General features: G+C 36.8%; 1 protein-coding gene across 1 annotated transcript in view; it reads left to right on the top strand.

Moving 5' to 3' along the window:
• LOC129665391 (charged multivesicular body protein 1B2) overlaps nt 1–22904 on the top strand; it is a 50412-nt gene that overhangs the window by 7906 nt on the left and 19602 nt on the right. Inside the window, exons 2-5 of the mRNA XM_055592027.1 lie at nt 1246–1343; nt 20218–20364; nt 20728–20796; nt 20884–20991. Coding sequence (XP_055448002.1) covers nt 1246–1343; nt 20218–20364; nt 20728–20796; nt 20884–20991 — 422 coding nt within the window. The remainder of the gene's footprint in view (nt 1–1245; nt 1344–20217; nt 20365–20727; nt 20797–20883; nt 20992–22904) is intronic.

Raw genomic sequence — 22904 nt, 5'->3', positions numbered from 1 at the left:
CACTCTGCCCCCATCATGATTTTAAAATTGTTTCTTTTTGTTGGGTTTTATTTGTTTTCCATTTATTATTTGTGTCTGCACTATAGTACAGATAGAGAGGTCAGAAGTCAGTGTTTGAGAGTCACTTCCTTCCATCTACATTGTAAAGGCAAGATCTTTCTTACTGTTGCACTGTGTATTTCAGAATAGGTGGCCCAAGAACTTCTGGACTCTAGTCTTCCCATCTTTCAATAAGTGTTCTGGGATTATAAATGTATTCTACCGCACTCAGCTTTTTTTTTTTAAGAATCATATAATTTTTATTAAATTTCTTTATTAATGTATGTGAATGCTCTATCTGCATGTATACCTGCATGCCAGAAGAGGGCATTAGATTGCTCTATAGATGGTTGTTAGCTACCATGTGGTTGCTCAGAATTGAACTCGGGAACTCTGGAAGAGCAGACAGTGTTCAGAGCCATCTCACCAGCCCCACATTCGGCTTTTCAAAGTGTGTCCTGGGAATGAAACTTTTTTTTTCTTTCTGTCAACTTGACACAGGCTAGTCATCTGGAAAGAAAGAACATCTGTAGGCAGGTTTCTGAGGCATTTTGTTGATTAATAATTGATGTGGGAGGACCCAGCCCACTGTTTGCATTGCCACCCCTGAGCAGGTAGCCCTAAGTGGTATAAGAAAACAATCTGGGAAAGCCATGGAGAACAAGCTAGTAAACAGTGTTCTTTGATGAGATGGTCTCTATTTCCTTCAGTTCTGCCTTCCAGATTTTTGTTTTGGCTTCCCTCAATAAGAACTATTGTTAGTTTTTCAGAGCCTTCCAGTAATGTCAGTCACTGTGCCAGTTATTCAACTGTTTCTTGCTCTTGGTGAATTTGACACTTGATGATTTTTAGTGCTCATTTATAACAAATGTTATTGTTTCTTAGCAACAATGTCATGACATTAATAATGTTTTATTCTCAAAGCATCATTGCAGAAATAAGGAATATTACTACTGTTAAACTCAACTAAAACCCCGTTTCTTCAGAGTATTCATTCTTCTTTTGCAATTAATATTATACCTTCTACTAACTTGATTATGGGTGAAAGTTTAAAAGAAATAGTCTGTTCTCTTTCCTCAGAGATATTCTGATTAGTTGGCATAAATTATATTAGCTGATCATTTTTTAATTATTTTAACATCAAGTTGGCAGATCTTTATGCTGGACAGATGACTTTGACTAGCTAGCCTTAACCTATATTTTCAGAACACTTATTTAACATGAAGTTTGCTGCAAAAGAACTTAATAGGAATGCCAAGAGGTGTGATAAGGAAGAAAAAGCTGAAAAGGCCAAGATAAAAAAGGTAGACTACTTTTAATATTATTACTTTTCTAATTCACAAAATAAGTACCAATAAATATAGAAGAGTAGTTAATTATGCATTTTCTCTTTAGACAAATCATTATTGTACATACTTGATAATGCCTTCTTTACTTAAATGTTTTTGTTATTTATATGTGTAAAGATACCTACAAAATTGTGTAATTTCTGAGTTACTTGCAAATAAAACCTATCCTTAGGTGATTTCATTCTATTGAGTAGCCTATAAATAAAATAATATTTAGGTTTGGGCTGATTTTAATGCCTGTATTTTCTAAGGTTTTCTAAACATTCTATATAATTAATGCATATTCTGCTTTGGTATTTACTAGCCGGAATCAAAGGACACAATAGGTAGTTTTCTTCAGGGATATAGTAAAAGGTTTCAAAGCAGACTCAGCAAAGAAAATCACTACGTGGGGCAGTCTGTGAGATGTAGGTTCACACTTCCATGAGTCCTTTTTCAGTGGAGTCACATTGGGAAAAGCTTAATTTCTCCAGCAAGTCAGAACAGATGTGAAATATTGCCTAACAAAGAAGCTCTGGACATAGAATTCTGAAGGTTTTATTGGTAATCTGTTATATTGGGATTTGTGCTTAGAATATACTAGAATTCCAGTTCTTTGTAATGAAATTAGTTGTTTGACATAAAATAGCCCTATTTGCACAAAAAATCAGGCATAGTAAAACAGTTTTTATTAGTATATATTCATTATGATTGGTTTCACAGACATTTTCAAATAGGCATATCATGTATTTTGACAATATTCATGCCACACTAGTCCAATAGGTCTTTTTATTGACCCCAACTCTGTTCATTACCCTCAGAACTCTTACTTCTACTTTCATGCACTATATGCATATTTGAATTTGTGTATCTGTATAAATTTGTGGATCTATGAATGAGAGAAAATAGCCTTACTCTGCATCTGACTTAACTTCACTTACTATTATTCTCCTCAATTTTATCCATTTTCCTGCAAACAAAATTTAATTCTCCATTTGGTGGCTAAATAAACTCCATTGTGTGTGTACATGTGTGTAAAGTGACAATTTTCCTTTTTCATCTGTTGGTGGATACTAACCTGATTCAATAACATGGTGATTGTGAATACTCCCTTTTTCAAGTATGTTATGTTAGTTAGGTTTTGTACATGTGTATTTACATGTTTTTTTTTTAAGTTTTTTTTCTTGTTTGAGAATTCCATACAAACATATGATGTGTTTTGGTTAAATTCACTCCCATTCCTTCCTGTAAATTCCTCCTCTATCCCTTCCACTATTCTCTCTCAGTTTCTTGAGCTTTCACTTTAAGCCCACCAAGTCTATTTGGTAATGCCCGTATGTACATATGCCAAATTGGCATAAATCTAGGCAGCACACCAAAGGTCTTTTGTGTTCCTTACCCCGTACTCCCTCCTGTACCTTGCCCTCCTATCTACCACCCTAACCTATCCTTCTTGCTCCATTGTTCATTATCTTTCGTACCTCCTACGTTTTATCATCCTTCTTTTGAAAGCCCCTCCATTGTCCTCCTCCTCCAAGTTTCTTAACTCCTGTGTGTACTCTGGTAGAAACAAATGTATTCAAAATTTTAAAGATATCATCCATATATGAGATAGAAAATGTGGCTTTTATCTTTCTGGGTATGGGCTGCCTCCATCTGAATAATTATTTCCAGCTTTATCCATTTACCTGTAACTTCATAATTTTATTATTCCTTACAGATGAAGAGTATTAGATATTTTCATTATGTATTTATTAGTTGATGGGTGCTTAGGGTATTTCTATTTACTTGCCATTGTCAATAGAGTAGCAATGAACATGGATGAGCAAGTATCTCAGTCAGATATAGATCCTTTGGGAGTATACCCAAGAGTAGAAAGGCTGAAATATATGATATATCTATTGCTAGCTTTTTGAAGAACCTCCACGCTTATTTCCATAGTGGCTATACTAGTTTGCATCCTTACCAGTAATTAATAGCATTATCTGATGTTATGTGTTTTGTTGTTGCTTTTGTTTTTTCTTCATCTTTTGACTGCAGTAAGATGAAATCTCAAAGTAGTTTTAATTTGCATTTCTGTGATAGCTAAGGATGTTGAACATTAAAAAAAAATATATTACTTAGCCATTTTTGTTTCTTCTGAGGGCCCTGTATTTTAGGGTTCCCATTTTTTTATTTATTTCGTTGATGAAAAATGATGTTTATGTAATATATTCTGATCATGGTTTCCCAGCTACCAGTTCTTCCCATCCATCCATCCATCCATCCATCCACTTCCACACATGCTTTTTCACACTCTTTAGAAAACAAACAGGCAAATTAAAAAAAAAAAACATGGTAATTAAAAAGATTAGCACAAAAACTTATACACATGCTACCAATAAGAAAAATCAGACTATAATATATAAGTAAAAGAAATGCCCAAATAAAGCAATATGAGACAAAAAAATTACAGAAATAACTTCTATTGGCCATCTACTATTAGGCAGAAGACCTACCCTTAAGTGTTTTATATACCCAGTGAGACTCCACTGAGGCAAGCAAATTTTTCCTTTTCAAGTTTTTTCAATTAAAGATATCTTCTTGGTTAGGGATGGGAAATCATATCTACTTTTCACACCCTCTCAGTGCTGGGACCTAGTCTGGCTTGATTCTGTACAGGCCTTATGCATGCTGTCATAGTCTCTGTTAGTTCATATGTGCTCCATCAGTTCTGTTGTGTCTGGAAGGCCTTGTTTCCTTAGTATATTCATACCCTCTGGCTCTTATAATTTTTCTGCTTCCCCTTCCACAGGGTTCTTTGAACCTTGAGTGGAGAGATTTGATGAAGACATCCCATGTAGGGCTATGTTTTCAAAGGTCTCTCACTTTATGAACATTGCCCAGTTGTGGGTCTCTGTATTTGTCCTTATCTACTTCCTGAAAGAAGAAACTTCTCTGATGATGGATTATTGAATCACCAATTTATGAGTATATCAGAATGTCATTAGAAGTCATTTTATTGATGGGTTCATTTAGCTGAACATAGTATTTGGAATTCCACTGTGTTCCTGGCCTATCAAGTCTCAAGTTCTTGCCACCTCACCAACCCCAGGCAGGGTTGGATAAGGATTCCGTCTCACAGACTGGGCCTTAAATCCAATCTACAAGTGGTTAGTTATTTCCACAAATTTTGTACCACTACTCTACCAGTGTATCCTGCAGGCAGGTCACCATTGTAGATCGCAGGGTTTATAGCTGGATTGGAGTTTACCTTGTTCCTATTGTTGCATGCAGAGTACTTTTCAGTACCATAATTGCTAGTCAGTAGGATTGAAGTCTCTAGGTCGGTACCAGCTTGTTCCATGAGTTATCTAACTGTTGTCTTTAGCAATAGAGCCTTACAGTAAGTTTGTAGAGAGCAACTAATAGCCTTGGCACTAGCCTGGGATTTGGGGCGGGGGGAAGGGACGTTTCATGGGGTTCCTTTAGCCAACAATTCAATTAGATATAATCCATTTCTGGCACTGGAGGTTTTATTTGGTACGGAGGGATGTCTAGTTGGGGCTTTGTCTCCTACTTTATTCATTTATTGTAGTGGGTTTTCATATGACCCCTCAAATGACTTTTAGCCATCCATCCCTCACATTCCCTCACTTACGATCCTCTCATTCCCCTTCCCATTTAATTATCTTGTTCCACCCTGAGCACAAAACACACTGCTCTTCCATGACTTTCTATATTATTTCCCCTTCCCAAGGAGCTCCTTCTCTCTTCCCTAATATCTTCTTGTATACTTAACCCTTGTGGTTAGGGGAACTGCAGCCTGCTTATTGAGAACATAACAACTAGATTTGTTTTTAGGTTTTTTTATCACATTTTTCAAAATTTTCTTTATTTTTTTATAATTTATTCATTTTATATCTCAATTTTAGCCCCCTTTCTCATCTCCTCCTGGTTCCTCCTCCTGGTCTCACCCTCTCTCCTTCTTTCTCCCATCCCCTTCCTCTAGTCCGCTGAAACTGGGAATTCTCCTCCCCTGCGCTCTGACCCTTAGCTTATCAAGTCTCATCAGGCCTGCCCGGATCCTCTTCCTCTGTGACCTGTATCGCTAGGGGAGGTGATCAAAGAGCAGGCAACTGAGTTCATGGTAGAGGCAGCCCTTGCTGTTACTCAGTAATCCACATACAGACTGAGCTGCCTATCGTCTACCTCTGAGCAGGGGTCTAGGTCCTCTTTTTAGTTGTTTAAAGGATAGTTTTAAAATTGTATTTTTGTGCAGAAAACTTAGCAGTATATATTTAACTCAGTTTAGTGGCTAATTCTTTGACCTTTGTATTCCTTTTTTAGCTTTATAGTAGGAGCCATGGATTTAGAACTAAAATTTAGGTCCCAGGACTTTGCCTCCCCATTTGCAGTGGTTCTCATCTTATCTGTCCTTGTCATTGGACATAATAGCTTCCACCAGCTTATCCAAAGCACCTTTGTCTTCTGAGTTAACACGTGAGAAGTCAACAGAAGTGCATGTCTTCCTTTGGACTATTGTCTTCCTTTGGACTAGCTATCCCAGCTTTGTCTTCCCCTTGATGATGCTGTAGAGGTCCCCCATCTTGTAACATAGGGCAAGCAGGTCACCACCAGCTAAGCCTTATTGTTCTCCACCAGTTGGTAACTGTTTTGACGAAGCTCAAAGGACAGGTGATCCCTTAGTTGGGACATTTTCTTTCCCAGCAGCTTTCTTCTCAGGATGGGCCAGCACCCTTTGCTTCTCCTGCTTTGTCTCTGGCATGTACTATGGGCAAGCTTATGCAGCTGGGTAGCTGTTTGCTGGTTCAGGGCCTAGGTAAACTGCTTAATGGCAGGAAGCACTTTGAGCTGCTTATAGAGGATGGCACTTTGCCTTTGTAGCCTGAGGTAATAAGGCCATTTGAGAAAATGAGTGAGATTTCTTGGGTTGAATTTCTTGCACAGTGCTGAAGTTCTTAGGCCTTTTCTCAGAGGATTCACCACCTTTTTTGCCTCCTGTTGTTTCATGAAGGTAGAGATGGGGCACTTCCTTCCTCTTGGCCTTCTTTCCTTTGGGTATCTTCCTTGGCTGAGGGAGAGCCTTTTTTTAAGAGGTAAGATTCCATTGTGTAAGGCCTAGTGTGGTGGCACAGACCTTTAATCCCAGCAGATTTCTGTGAGTTTGAGGCCAACCTAGTTTAAAAAGCAGGTTCTAGCACAACCAGGGTTGTTACATGGAGAAACTGTCTCAAGGAGAAGGGGGAGGAAAGGAAGGATTGGGAGGGGAGGAGGTAGGAAACTAGAGGGGGGATACAAAGTAAATAAAGTATAATTTTAAAAAAGAGTGTTAAATTAAAGGGACAAGATAAAAAAATAAACAAAACTAAACTAAAACAACAAAAATAAGTTTGCATTCTGTACCTAGACTATATTTTCTTTATCTATTCATTTGTTGATGGACACCTAAATTGTTTCTAATTTTTGGTATTATTATTCTTGCACTTTGAGAGTTCTATGCAAATAGAACTTTCTTGTACCTGTATGTTCAAGTGTATCCCTACAGTATCCTCTAACAAATTTAGGTTATCATGCCAGGGTGAGAGCAGGGGTTGTGGTTGCTACCTGGGGAAGTATGTGAGAGTGGGACTGTAGAAGTTCTTCAGGCATCAGGGCTGAGGCTACCATGTGGTTATACATTAATTTTTTAATGTTGTGTTCAGATATTCAGCTACTTCATAAGTGCATGTCTCATTCTTAAACTGAGTGATTTGGGGGACATTTTGTCCTTTCTTACTTAAGAGAATTATAATAGAAAAATAAACTTAGAGAAAGTGGAAACACCTATGTGGATTTGTTTAAACAGTGAATGAGGATGAAAGAAGGTGGGACATGAATATGGTCAAAATACATGATATACTTGTTTGAAAATATCTTGAGAACCATCATCATTATGTGTAATGAATGTGTACCAATTACTGTATCTGAATTCCTTGTGCACACAGTGGTGTTTTATGTCAATCTTTATTTTAAAATAAGTGTACAACTCTTAACAAGAAGAGAGAAACCCCGAATAGATTTTTGGATAAAGTGTTTTTATACGCTGAGGATTTTAATAACAATAAACCATGATACTTTAAGGTATCAAGTTTCAAGCAAGCATAAACATATTAATTGTGTAAAATATTCTATCCTTATATCATCCTAATGTTTCATGCTGACAATTGGCTGACAGGGAGAAATATTTCTTGAGCTTTTATTTAGTACATTGTAACTACGTTCTTCCTTCAGAAATTTCTTCACAGTTTACCTTTTATTTTCATATAACTTCTGGTCCCATACTCCTTCCTTAGTTTTCTATTCCTTCTTTGTTTATATTCCAGGTTTGCCCCAATCCATTGTTTGCATTTTTTTTTACAATGAAAATGTGTTAAAATGATTTTCCATGGAAAATTCAACATAAGTTCTTTGTGCTAATTTATTTTATTTTTAGACTTCATCATTTTTAATTAAATTTTTATTTTTTATATTAGTTACAGTTTATTTACTTTGTATCCCAGCTGTAGCCCCCTCCCTCATTCACCCCCAATCCCACTCTCCCTCCCTTGTCTCCTCCCTGCCCCTCTCTAAGTCCACTAATGGAGGAGGTCCTTCTCCCCTTCCATCAACCCCAGTTTATCAGGTCTCTTCAGGACTGGCTGCAGTGTCCTCCTCTGTAGCCTAGCAAGGCTGTTCCTCCTTTGGGAGCTGGGGAGGAGGTCAAAGAGCCAGCTGCCTTTGAGTTCATGTCAGGGACAATCCCCGTTCCCCCAACTAGGGAACCAACTTGGACACTGAGCTGCCATGGGATATATCCGAGCAGGGACTCTAGGTTATATCCATGCATGATCCTTGGTTGGAAGAATCCGTCTCAGAAAAGACCCCTGTACCCAGATATATTTGGTCCTTGTGGAGCTCCTGTCCTCTCCAGGTCATACTAACTCCCCCTTCTTTCATAGGACTCCCTGTTCTCTGCCCACGGTTTGGTTATGAGTCTCAGGATCTGCTTTGATGCACTGCCAGGTAGAGTCTTTCAGAGGCCCTCTGTGGTAGGCTCCTGTCCTGTTACTTGTTTTCTCCTATGTCCAATGCCATTCCCATTTGTCTTTCTATGTAAGGATTGATCATCTTACCCCTGGTCTTCTTTCTTGTTTATCTTCTTTAGGTGTACAGATTTTAGTATGTTTATCCTATCTTATAGTCTAGTATCCAATTATAAGTGAGTATATACCATGTGTGTCTTTCTGCTTCTGGGATACCTCACTCAGGATGATCTTTTCTAGATCCCACCATTTGTCTGCAAAATTCATGATTATCTTGTTTTTAATTGCTGAGTAGTATTCCATTGTTTAAAAGTACTACAATTTCTGTATCTTTTCCTCCACTGAGGAACATCTGGGTTGTTTCCAGGTTCTAGCTATTACGAATAAATCTGCTATGAACATGGTTGAGCAAATGTCCTTGTTGTGTACTTGAACATCTTTTGGATATATGCCTAGGAGTGGTGTAGCTGGATCCTGGGGAAACACTATTCTTAATTTTCTGAGAAAGCACCAGATTGATTTCCAAACTGGTTCTACAAGGTTACATTCCCACCAGCGATGGAGGAGGGTTCTGGCTTCTCCACAACCTCTCCAGCATGTGTTGTCACTTGACTTTTTGATCTTAGCCATTCTGATGGGTGTAAAAATGTTTTAGGTAGATTAAAATTGGGAACTTTTCTTTCTTTTTTTATTTGTGTATATGTGTGTGTTCTATGCATGTATGTTTTTTAATTAAATTTTTATTTTTATATATTAATTACAGTTTATTAATTTTGTATGTATGTTTTTACATGGTTGTAGGTGTGTTTGAGTGTGTATGTGCGCACACACAGGTATACATGTATGTGGAAGTACGAAAATGAGTCAGGAATCATTTTATATCTCTTTTCCATTTTATTTGTTAAGGCACAAATGTGTCATAGCAGAATCAGCATACTCTGCTCTGCAGTTTAGATCCATCTTGCAATCTTTTTGTAAATGAAATTTTATAGGAAATTAAGATAAAGAAAAAGGAACACCATAGTTGTTGGTTCAGGAAAGCAACTGACACACATTTGCCCTTTAGGAATTAGCTTTTTTGAGAGTGAGGGTCTTTGAGCCTTGATCAGACCTTAAGGGAGGAAAACACAAGAAAGGAACAGTATAGCACATTAAAGACAAGGCCTCAGCTGAGTGTGGTGGCATATGCCTGTAATCCCAGCACTAGCGGAGGCAGAGGCAGGCAGATCTCTGTGAGTTCTAGGTCAGCCAGCTCTACAAAGGGAGTCAAGGACAGCTAAGGCTACACAGAGCAACCCTGTCTTTAAAAACAAACAAAAACAGGGTCTTGAAGAAAAAAGAAAGCCTTCATTTAAAACCTACGGATGGAGAAATTTCTTGTAAAAGGATAACTGAACTTAGAAGAGAAGAAGCTTTTGTGGACAGGATGCTAGGTGGGAAGACATTCAAAAATGAAAGTTTTCAGAGACTTCCTACAGTGAATGGGGCTGTCTGACTTTTACAAGAATTCCATTTGATATAACATTAGTTTGGGATAGCTTACATGGTAAGGATATTATAGGACCCAGGTCCTTGGGAGGGGTAAACCTACCCAGACAAAATCACAGAACTTCTCTTTTGTCAGCTGGTTTTGTTTGTTTTTCAGGTTTTTGTTTTTCCAAGACAGGGTTTCTCTGTGTAGCCTTGGCTGTCCTGTACTCACTCTGTAGACCAGTCTGCTCTTGATCTCACAGAGATCAACCTTACTCTGCCTCCCCTAGTTCTGGGATTGCAGTAATGAACCATCATGCCCATCTCACAAAAGAACTTCTTAATTAACTGTTCCAGAGAGAGAGAGAGATGCAAAGGTAGATGGCATGGCCTAACTTCTTTAGACTGTGGGAACTGGCCTCTTACAGTGAGCACTATCATAAAGGAGCAGGCACATGACCTAAAAAAAAAAAACCATGCAGCATTAATTCCTGCATAAGTCATAGTATTTTCTGTACTGTAGGTATAGTTATGTAGTTCCTGGTAGTTATCCCACCCCCTAAATAAAGAGCTACAGGCAGTTAGTAACTGCTGAGAGAGAGAGAGAATCAGAGAAATTAGCATCCTTATTGGTTGTTTTCCAGTATCAAATGGTCAGCCCTAACAATATATACGCATAAACAACACTAAATGGACTGAGCAGATTGTATTTATAAATGTATTCATTTATATAGGTAAGAGTAAAAAAGAGGTCATGTATTTGAGAGGAAATGGGGAGGGCACAGAGGAGCTGGAAGGAGAAAGAATATTATAAATATAGTGTACATATATGAAAATTTTACAAATTTAAAAAAGTTTTCAGAAACAAAATAATACAGACAGATGGAGGGAAAAGTTTCTTGTTCAAATTTGAATGGTAATTGTTAAAACAAAAAAGAATGGGTTGCCTTTGGTAGGGAAGTAGTGATAGGAACAAAGACAGAGTGAACAATTAAAAATTGTTGAGGGACTGAAGAGATTGTTCAGCAGTGAAAAGCACTTTTGTGCACACTTTGCAGGTGGATCTCTGTGAGTTCGAGGCAAATCTGGTCTACAAAAAGAGTTCCAGGACAGCCAGATCTACGCAGAGAAACCCTGTTTGAAAAAGCCAAAAAAAAAGTATTTGCTGTTCTTCCAGAAGACCGCAGGTTTACTTTTCAGCACCCACACGTTGGTTCACAGCTATGTAACTCCAGTTCCTGGAGATCCAATGTCCTCTTTTAGGCTCTGTGGGTACCAGGCATATAAGGGGTATATAGACATGCATGCCGCAAAGCACTAATAAAAATTAAAGTTTTTTAAAACAAAAAGCTGTTGATGTGGTAGAATCTGATTTTGATGAGTGGTTAGGGAGGGAAAGAGGAAGTCATCAAGAATGACTCTGAGTTCCAGCTTGGGCAGATGGGTAGAAGGGGGTGGTGGCTTTTGTTTCAGTGTAAAAATACCAAAATTTTATTAGGTTGTTTGAGAGAATGTTGAGCTTTTGATATGCTAAGTGAGATATGTTACTTGTTGTAGTGGCCTAATAAGAAATACATTTTTTTTCTAGGAATCTAAGAAGTAGATTTCATTTGGAGGTAACAGATACGATTAGACTTAGTGCTAGAACCATGGGCATATGTGGGAGAGAGTAAACAGTGAGGACCATACAAGGCCAACTAAAATGATCTGGGGAATGCAATGGGATAGGAGAGAGGAGATAAATGAAAAAGCAGCAAAGATTGGAAAGGAATAATTAGGGAAGATCCAGGACTGAAAGAGACGGGAGGAAATCAAGGGAAAAAGGTCGACAGGCAAAAGATAGAAGATAATTCAAAATGATTTGTTGGATATGAGCAGCGGAAAGACAGCAATGATTTTAGTAAGAGCAGAGGTGAAGTCCTGGTTACACCAGGTTCAGGTATGAGTGAGAGGAAAGAATTTGAAGTTATGTGTCTTCCTTGCATACAATTCTGCCTTCTGCTCCAGACTTGTATATTTGCCTATGATTGTATCACTTCTACTTAATGCACTTTACTATTTATTTAGGAAAATTTAATATTTTCCTAATTAAATGCTTGATTTCAGCTTTCTGGATACAGAAAAACATTACTTGGTTCTGAGCCCTTATTTTTATTTCAGTAAAGAAGAACTCATGCTTTTTATGCAAACCAGAAGCCTGAGAGTCTTTGTTACTTAATGTTTTTCGGCTTGTTTTCCACAAGTCTGTATTCAAAATAGATCCTGAAATTAGGTCTTACCACTTCTACCACTCTTACCCTAAACCAGACTGCATCATTTTTTATCTTCTCTCTCAGCTGCTACCTTTCTTACCCTACCTCCCAGCTGGTTTATCTCTATCTACCATCGTCCTCTTCAGCTGTTTCTCCCCTGGGTGGCCATAGTGGTCAATTTGAACAGCATATTATGATTGTGTTTATCTTTTGTTTAAACCGGTGTTTCTCAACCTTTCTAATGCTACAACACTTTAATACAGTTCCTCATGTTGTGGTGATCCCCAGCCATAAAATTATTTTGTTGCTACTTCATAACTGTAATTTTGCTACTAGTATGAATCATAATGTAAATATCTGATATGCATCACCTGTGAAAGGATCATTCAATCCCCAAAAGAGGTCATGGCCCACTGGGTGAGAGCCCCTAGTTTAAAGCTTCCAAGTGGCCTCACAGCACATTTAATGTAAAACCTACAGTCTTGCAAGGTCCTCTCTGTTCTACTCTGGCTACATTCCCAGCTTCGTCTCCTTAATGTGGTCCAAAACCTCAGCACATATAGTTCAGCCTTTTCTTTAGGTTTTATTACTTATGTCCTTTTCCTACACAGATTTGTTTTCCCTTATGTATTTGTAGGGATGGTTCCTTCTAGTCCTTCATTCATTTTATACAGCATTTATTTTCAAGTGATTGTTCCTAACTACTTACCTGAAAGTACTTTAGTCTACCCTCTTGCCCCATAATATCATCCATTTTATTTTCATTAAGGTACATGCTTTGCTTACTCTTTTGTTTCCTTCCACCTGTAGCGATCATTTATTGCTAAGTATTTTATTAGTACCTGACACACAAAAAGAATTCTGCTGTTAGTACTTGGAGGAGATGAAAAAATGGCTTATGTATCCCTATTGTTATTAAAATTTGAGGTTGCCCCCAATGGCATTAGTAAATTATCTGCAATATCTGCAATCCTTTTTATATTAATGAAACATTATTCTGTCATGTGGATATAATTTACTCAATTATTCCTCTGTCTTTGAATATGTAAGTAATGGCTGTTTTGTACTTTCTTTGCTTGTTGTATCTAGGTCTTACACATACTAGCAAGTACTCAGCAACTGAACTATATCTCCAGTCCTAATACTTTGGGTACTTTAAATACCTTATTCCTGCATATAAATTTTTGTGGCGTTTTCTAATTGTATCCTTAGGATTGATTTTAGAAAAAAAAAAAAAGGCTGCATAAGAGTGTTTTAAAGTTCTTTTATACATCTTTCCAAATTATTAGATGTGAAATGACTTCAGGGAGTCACTATGATGTGATGATAGGTTAGAATATATGTCCTTAATTCACTTATTCTTACATTAACTTCAGTGACCGTATCATGTCTTCTTTCTTTGTAAATGTCAAGATCCGCTTTCTCAATCTTGACTGATGCTCTTGCTTTCAGGTTCATTGAGAAATATTTGATCAGTATAGATAGCAGCCTCAGTTGCCATAGACTGTCCTTTCCTCCTCTAAAAATATATGCGCTTGCCATGGTTCTAAGAATCAAAGGGAGTATGTTCTTTTGCTGATGTCTGTTCCTCCAAGTATTACTACTCATGTAACATTCTGTTTTACATTATCAGTTTTCTCCTGTGTGCTGAATAAATTGTGTTAACGTGTAATCATCCTTAAATCTTTCAAAGCTCTTGTATGAAAGTCTTTTCTGCTTCTTGATGCTATCATGTTTTTGCTACTGTTTGTGTAAGGAGTTTTTTGGTGGGGAGAGGTGTGTATTTATTTGGTTTTGGTACTAGATAAACAGTTGACCAACAGGCTCTGTCCCCAGTACCTTTCCTGTCCCCCCTACCTTTTTCATTACTTGCAAAACCCTTTGAAATAGCCTCCTATTTTTATTAACTTCAGTTCCCCCATTTCAGTTTTTTTTGTTTTGTTGTTTGTTTACACTTATACCTCTACCTGAGTAGAAACCAAAAACGTTTTTACCTCATTCCAAGCCTCCTTTCATATTTTTTCAACGTACTCCTTTATTTTCTATTTTTGGAGTTTATTTATTATTATCATTTATTAAAATTTATTCAGTTTGTATCCTGGCTGTGTCCCCCCCTCCCTTGTATCCTCCCAATCCCACCCCCCTTCTTCCCTGTACCCCTCGGATAGTCCTCCTCCCCTTCTATCTGACCCTAGCCTATCAGGTCTCATCAGGACTACTTACATTGTCTTCTACTGTGGCCTGGCAAGGTGGAGGTGATCAGAGAGCCTGCTACTGAGTTTATGCCAGAAAAAGCCCCTGTTCCCCTTACTAGAAAACACACTTGGAGACTGAATCTACGGGCTATATCTGAACAGGGGTCTTAGGCCCTCTCCATGCATTGTCCTTGGTTGGGGTATCATTCTCTTCAGGGGCCTCAGGTCTCATAAGCAGAAAGACAATCCTTTCCTTTTTTTATTTATTTTTTATGTGCATTAGCATGAAGGTTTCAAATCCTTTGGAACTGGAGTTACAGACACTCGTGAGCGGCTATGTGGGTGTTGGGAATTGAACCCGGATCTTTAGGAAGAGGAGACAGTGCTCTTAACTACTAAGCTATCTCTCCAGCCCCAAATCTTCCTTTCTTGATTCACATTTTATTAAAACCACCAATAGCATTTGTTAGGGCTCATTACCCCTTCCTTCAAACACTTTGTTGATTTTGCTTTTAGGAAATTACTTTCACCACTGCCCAAGATAAGTTCTTTTGACTGCCATAGTTTCCTTTTGTGATTTCTGACCTACATTGACTCCAGAAGTGAGTTCAACTAGTCTTCTAGCTTTATTTGCATGGTGGTGGATAACTCTAGCCTAGCCTGTATAGCTGAACAGAAGACTCCTGTTTTCAACTGCTTTATTGCTTTTACTTGGATGACCAAGGAAAATAAATCAAGCTTGAAACAGAGCTCCTTATGTGCTAAAGTCCAGTACAGTGCTCCTGGTAAGACATTTTCTGTCATTCAGATAAAACAAACAGCCTTAGAATGGCATTATGGTTAACCTCTTGTTTCATACACTACATCTCACCCTTGAAAAGTCTTTCAAAGGTATTTAGAATCTTTAAAAGATACTTAGATTCCGGGTACTTCTTACCACCACTAATGTACCTATCTCCACCCAGGCCATCCTTATCTTACCTCACTTACTGCAAATAAGCTTCCATTTGGCCTTTTTGTTTTGACTCTGTTCCCATAATGGTTTTGTTTAGTTTAGTCCCTCCTCCCCCAGGGCTAGGAATCAAACCCATCACCATTGTTCCTGTCAGTCAAGGACTCTACCACTGAAATTCCAAGCTACATCCCTCAAACCCCATAAAATAATCTTCACACCTGCGACCACAGGAAGTGTTTTAAAATTAAAAGTCTTATCCTGTCAGTGTTCTGCTCAGAACTATGTCTTAATCTCTTCAAGTAAAATCCTGGAATTTTAAAATGGCTCCAAAGCTATGTCTAATTTATTACTAGATGTTATTACTGATTTCTCCTTTTTTTAGATTTTCTTTAGATGTCTTGACCTTCTCTGCAGTGCTAGTAACCTGTTTACACAGGGTCTTCTTCAAGAACCAGAGTAGAAATTTTTCTTCAAAATTTTAATTTTTAAGATTATGATTACATTATTCTGCCCTTTCCGTTCTTCCCTTCAAGTTATCTCTTACACATTTTTACTCTTTTTCAAATTGATAACCTTTTTGTATTGTCATATCCTACTATTTCTCTCCATACTATTTTTTTTTTTGAGACAGGGTCTCACTGTGTAGCCCTGGCAGGCCTGGAACTCAGAGACTGCCCTCTCTCTGCCTCAAAAGTGATGGGATTAAAGGTGTGTGCTACATTTTGGGTATATTGTCATCTTATCAGACTCTGTATTTGGATTTTACATTCCATAACAACCAAGGTATTTCTTTGAATTCACTACTAAATACCCAGTCTCTAAAATGCTGCCTTTCATTTGCTAGATGCTAGACTACCAGAGAGAGTGACTGAGTTGAGAGAAAACCTTTTTAATATCAGGTATTATTTTTCACTTTAATGCTGTATTCACACGTAGGTGTTTTGTACAAATTTTTAATTAGCTAACATGAACAAAGTTAGGCATTGAAACAAAATCTCTTAAACATATTAAACAAGAAAATGATTAGTCAAGAAAGCAATTATTGTTGGAACACAATAGCTATATCCAGGAGTGAGAAGCAAGCCTGTAGTATGTGCCCACCATCCCAGCTATTCAGCTGTTCTGGGAGACTCACACAGAAGGATTGAGAGTGCAAGGCTCACTTGGGTAACTTAAGGAGAGCCTATATCAAAATGAAAAATATTCTGCAGTAGTAGAAATATAGATTAATAATTCAGCAACCTAGATATTTCATTCAAATAAGCAACAACTATAATAGATATGTAGATACCAGAAATGAAAAATTAAAAATGATGAGAAATTACCTGGAGATACAATGGCATTTAGTGCACAGTAAAATAGACATCTCTTTAAAAGCTGTCATCTCATATAAAATGAAATACTATTCAGCAATATAGTAAAACCTGTATTACATATAACAAATACATAGCCATTTAATAAGAAAAAGTTCAAAAAGTTGGAATATATGCAGTATACTCAGATAAAAGCTATGAAACAACTTTATGTAATGTAAAAGTTAATGGGATTATGGTTTTTCTTTTTTTTATAAATGTTTTTCCTGTAATGTGTTTTGATCATATTTTTCCTCTTCTCCAACTCCTCCCAGATTCTCCCCACCTACATACTCAACATTATGTTCTCTCATTCTCCCTCCCTCTCTCTTCCTGTCTTTAAAAAAAAAAAAGAAACAAAACATTTCCATACAAATATATAATATACTTCAGTTATATTCACTTCCTATTACCTACACTTTTCTTTTTCCCTCCTCCTATTGGTCCCGCCACCAAAATGTTCCCTTCTATTTCCATGTCTTTAAAAAAACATATCTAGATTCTACTTGAAATAAAATAGGAGTTGTTTCACTTTCTGAGTCTGGCTTATTAAAATTACCATGATGATGGACACTTCTGTCCACTTCTGTACAAATCTCATAATTATATCCTTTATGACTGAACTGTACTCCAATGTATGTGAAATACTCCATTTTCTTTATCCACATATCTATGGATAGGCATCTAAAGTGTTTCCATAACTTGGCTATTGTAAATAGTGCCATAATTAGTAGTATTGCATGCTGGCTTTGAGTATATACCCAGGAGGAGTAAAACCAGATCATATGCTACTTCTTTTTAACTTTGCAGGAACTTCCATATTGCCTCCTAAAAGGCCAGAGTACTTTATAGTCTGATCAACAGTATATAAGCAGTCCTTTTTCCATGTACTTACCAACATGTTCAATATCCCTTTTAGTCAAAGTTCAGTGAGGCACTGCTTTTTTCCCCTCTTATTGAAAATATATTTTTTTTATACAGTATACATCCTGATTATGGATTCTTGTCCCCCAACTCTTCCCAGTTCCTACCCACCTCTTCTATCTCCCTGTCTTATTAGAAAACAAGTAGGCATCTAAGGAACACTAGTAAAATAGTACAAAAACAGACAAGTGGGAATAGAACAAAACAAACAGGTAACAAACAAAGCAACAACAACAGAAAAGCACAGGAAATACATAGGTTCACACACACAGGTCTCCCATGAAAATATAAAACCAGAAGCCATAATATTTATATACAAAGGACCTGTAAGGTGTTAAAAATAATAAACTGCCTTAACCCAACATTATGAGACAAAGAACCTCCAAAGATGCCACTGAGTTTGTTTTGGCAAGTGGTTATCAATTGGAGCCAGCTTCTGGTTGGGGATGGAGGCTCTAGGACCGCATCTAGTTGCAGACTCATGCAGACCTTACATTTGCTGCCATAATGTCTGTGAGTTCACATGTACATCAGTCCAATTATGTTTAGAGGGCCTTGTTTTCTTGGTGTCCTCAATCCCCTCTGACTCCTACACTTTTTCTGCCTCATCTTCAAGCAAAGATCCCTGAACCCTAAGGGGAAGGGTTTGATAGAGACATCACAATTAGCACTGAATGTTCCAATATCTCTCATTCTGTACAGACTGTCTGGTTTTGAATATGTATTTGTTCCGGTCTGTTGCAGAAGGAAGCTTCTCTGATGATGGCTGATCCATGAGTACAGCATAATGTCATTATGAGACATTTTATTGCTACCTTCCTTTCATACAGTGGTTCTCAACCTGTGGGTTGAGATCTCTTTGGGGCTTGCATATCAGATATCAAACATATCAGATTTACACTATGACTCATAATAGTAACAAAATTACAGTTTTGAAGAAGCAACAAAATAATTTTATAGTTAGGGTCACCACAGTATGAGAACCTGTGTTAAAGTGTGGCAACATCAGGAAGATTGAGAACCAGAGTTTAATAAAAACGTAGTATTTAGTTTTTCCCTATGTCTCTGGCCTATCTAGTTTCAGGTTCTTGTCTGGCTACACATACAGTGTCAGGTATGAGTTCTATCTCATGGAAAAGTACATTTTACTTCTTAGATCATGATGGACTATAATAATAATATCCTATGTTGATATGTTTACCTGTGAATAAAGCAATAACACTATTCTAGAAAATGAAAATTGTTGTAAGCATCATAAGAAGTATAATAAAATGTCAATATACATCTGTATCCAGTAATTGAGTATCCAGGAATTTGTCTTATGAAAACATTCGTAAAGTATGTAAAGCTACATATACTAGGAGAGTTATAAAGTTGCTATTTATAGGCTAAGATCAAATAGAAGGGGAGGAGGCCCTCCCCTATCAGTGGACTAGGGGAGGGACATAAGGGGAGAAGCGGGAAAGATGGTGGGATTGGGAGGAGATGAGGGAGGGGACCACAACCGGATACAAATTGAATAAATTGTAATAAATGATAGTAAAAATATATTGTATGGAAATTTTCAAATAAAAATAAGAAAACAATTAAAATACTCACCCCCCCAAAAAAAAGAACAGAATTACAAAACTTACTCTTTAATTGTTTACTGAGCAATGTGCTGCTTCTGAGACTGGATCACATAGGAATCTGGGTTTACCATATTTACACATGTTAAATAAAGCTATTGAGTGATTTAAAAGAAAAAATGGCATGTCATTCTTATATTTCTGTCATTTCTATATTACCCATTGTACTTTGTTTTGTTAGAGGACAACAAAGTCTGAACTATTTAATATTTTTTTCTTTAGATGAATTTGTTTTTCTTTTAGCTTTATCCTTGAACTGATGTATTATGGCAGGAAAAGGCTGGATTCCTGTTACTTGCTGCATTTTCATGTGTATATTCAGTAAAAACATACAGACACTGCTTAATGTCTGTGTAATACCTAGAATCATTTTATATATGATCAGTAGTCCTTTTAGTGCATGTCACATCTGCATGATGCAGCCCTTAGAAATGTTGTGTTTTTAATTTGGTGATTTTTTTTCACGTTAGAGAGAACTAGATACAGTGCCTGTTTTTGTTACAAACTATATAATAATAAATGTGTTTATATCTTTGGATAGTATATACTAAAATAATAACAGTGAAAATAGCATAGTAATATAATTAGGAGAAATTTTTAACTTTTAGTTTCTTTCTATTGTATTTTTAAATCAAAGACTCACTATGTAGCCCTGGCTGGACTGGAACTTGCTGTAGACCAGGCAGGCCTCAAACTCAAGAGTCAGCTTGCCTCTGCCTACAGATTGCTGGGATTAAAAGCATGTCCCATGTCCAGTATATTCTCATTTCTTAAACTGTTAATACATGTGTATTTTCTAATCATGAGATTAAAGGAAAAAAGGATTGTAAATTATTCCTTTACTGTTTTAACCATTATTACCTATTAAAAAGCCAAATAAAAGCTCCTATAGAATATAGTTAATAAGGTGTCATTTACATTTTTAAAATATCCATACTTTTGTTCTTTTTCTTCTCTGGTGTCTTAGTTTGCTGTTTTTCTCCAACACTCTTTACTTCTGTTTAAAACAGGCCATTCAGAAGGGCAATACTGAAGTTGCAAGAATACATGCAGAAAATGCAATCCGTCAGAAAAACCAAGCAATCAATTTCTTGAGAATGAGTGCTAGGGTTGATGCTGTGGCAGCCAGAGTTCAAACTGCAGTAACCATGGGCAAGGTAAGACTGAGCTCCTGACAATAAAATTAACAAATGACTGAGTTTAATAAGAAGAGAAAGACTTACAAAAATAACAAGTCAGTCCATTGCAAGGTCTTACAAGGTGTTAAAAAAAAGAACTTCTTGGAAAATTAGACTTTGTGATGAAAAGGACTTTAGAAGTGGACTTTTCAACTGTTTACTAAGGAAATGTCAAAAATATAAAACAGTACCTAGTAATATAATATAAAATAGTACCAAGATACATAATGTGATTTTAGTGTTAAGGAAGTAATAGACAAATTTTCTAAGTTGATACATAAATGTTATATTTAAAAATTACAAAATGTACATGTTTTTAAATCAGTTTTATATTCCAAATAGGTGACAAAATCCATGGCAGGTGTTGTTAAATCTATGGATGCTACATTGAGGAGTATGAACCTTGAGAAGGTAAAAATATAAACAATTACCATTATTACTTGATGTTCAAACAGCACATTTTCTTAACACATTTTTCTTATGACCACATTTTTATAGATTTCTGCCTTAATGGACAAATTTGAGCATCAGTTTGAAACATTGGATGTTCAAACACAACAAATGGAAGATACAATGAGTAGCACTACAACCCTAACAACACCACAGGTGAGTATATCATTACTTAGAATGGTTTCTTAAAAATGACTTGATCTGGGCATAGTGACACATGCTTGTAACTGTAGTACTTGGGAGCTGAGGCCAGATTTCTAAGAGATTGAGACCAGCCTGTGCTGCGGAGTAAATTCAGGCCAGTCTGCTTTACATGATGGGAACCTCTCTCAAAATAAGAAATCACCTGCTTTTTGCTTTACCCAGGAACTTGCATATGCCGGGTAAGCACTGTATCATGACATTACATGTTATAGCCCTCTAAGATATTTTGTGGACCGAGTTAGAGAATGCATGGAAAGAACACAACATAGAAATGATTGGTAGCTAAGCCAGTTGGGCCAGTTGCTGTTTTTTTTTTTTTCTTTTTCTTTTAATATTTATTTATTATATATATATATATATATATATATATATATATATATATATATATATATATATATATATAATGTTCTGTCTTCATGTACATTTGCATGCCAGAAGAGGGCACCAGATCTCACTATAGATGGTTGTGAGCTACCATATGGTTGCTGGGAATTGAATTTAGGACCTCTGGAAGAGCAGCCAGTGCTTGTAACCTCTGAGCCATCTCTCCAGCCTCGAATTACCCACTTTTAAAAATACAGTGGCTTTATGAATATAAATCATCTCCTTACCTTATATAAGCACAATATATCCCAGATGCAGATAAGCAGCTTGTTACTGCTCTACCCTCAGATTTTTCAGAATATTGTAGAGAATAATGTTTCCTAACACCTAGCATGGGTTAGAATTCCAGTGATTTTATTGGACTCTAGAGCCTATTTACACATGTTTGCTAATGCTTTTATTTTATTAATGAAATTAAAATTTAGGCACATAATATTTGTGTAACATATTTTGATACATATATTGTTTAATGTTTAGATCAATGTTTACATATCTATAGATATAGCCGAAAGCCATTAGGAGTCATTATATTGTTATATTTCTTTAGAAGAATAATAGTATTTTATTTTGCCCTATGTCCATGGCCTACCTAGTCCCAGATTCTTGGCCATGTGTGCAGGTTCCTTCAAGAGTGGGTCTTAAATCCAATCAGACAGTGGTTGGTTACTAACACAGCTTTTGTGCCACTATTATACCAACTATTATGTAGGTAGGATGCCATTGTAGATCAAAGGGCTTATAGCTGGATTGGTGTTTTCCTTTTTTCTCTGGTAGCATGAACAGAACCTTACAGCACCATGAACCCTAGTCAGTAGGATGAAGGCTGTAGTAGGGATCAGCTCAGCTTCTCTGTGTTCCATGAGTTATTTAGGTATTGTCTTCAGCAATGGGGCCTTACCATAAGTTCATAGAAAGCAATCAGTAATCTTAACATTAGCCTGGGATGTTAGGGTTTTCCATGCAAGCCCTCTAGCCAACAACTCAATTATATGCAACCCATTTCTGGCACTGGAGGTTTCATTTTGGTGATAATAAATGTCTAGTTGGGGCTTTGTCTCCCTTTATTTGGTGATTTCATTTGTATTTGTATATATAAGCAATTTCTGTATAGTAGGTTTCCACGTAACCCCTCAAATAGCCCTTATTGTTAGTTTATCCACACCATATTCCCTCCCTTACCCCTCTTTTCTCCTCCTCTTCCAATATGATCCTCCTGTTCCAGTCCCTCTTATCCTGTCCACTTGTAACTATTTTTTCCCTCTTCCTAAGGATATCCTTCCATCCCACTTAGTTCCTTACTCTATACCTAATTTCTGTGGTGATATGAATTGTAGCATGCTTATCAAAGACTTAACAGCCAACATACACATATAAGTGAATATGTACTATATTTGTCTTTTTGTGTCTAGATAACTTCACTCCGAATGACTTTTTCCATTGTGTGAATATGTCACAGTTTCATTCTCCATTCTTCAGTTTGT

Source organism: Psammomys obesus, unplaced genomic scaffold (assembly GCF_907164565.1).
Source record: "Psammomys obesus unplaced genomic scaffold, mPsaObe1.curated_primary_1811, whole genome shotgun sequence".
Taxonomy (NCBI): domain Eukaryota; kingdom Metazoa; phylum Chordata; class Mammalia; order Rodentia; family Muridae; genus Psammomys; species Psammomys obesus.
Note: the sequence above shows the minus strand (reverse complement) of the source record. Positions and strands in the feature narration are given on the sequence as shown.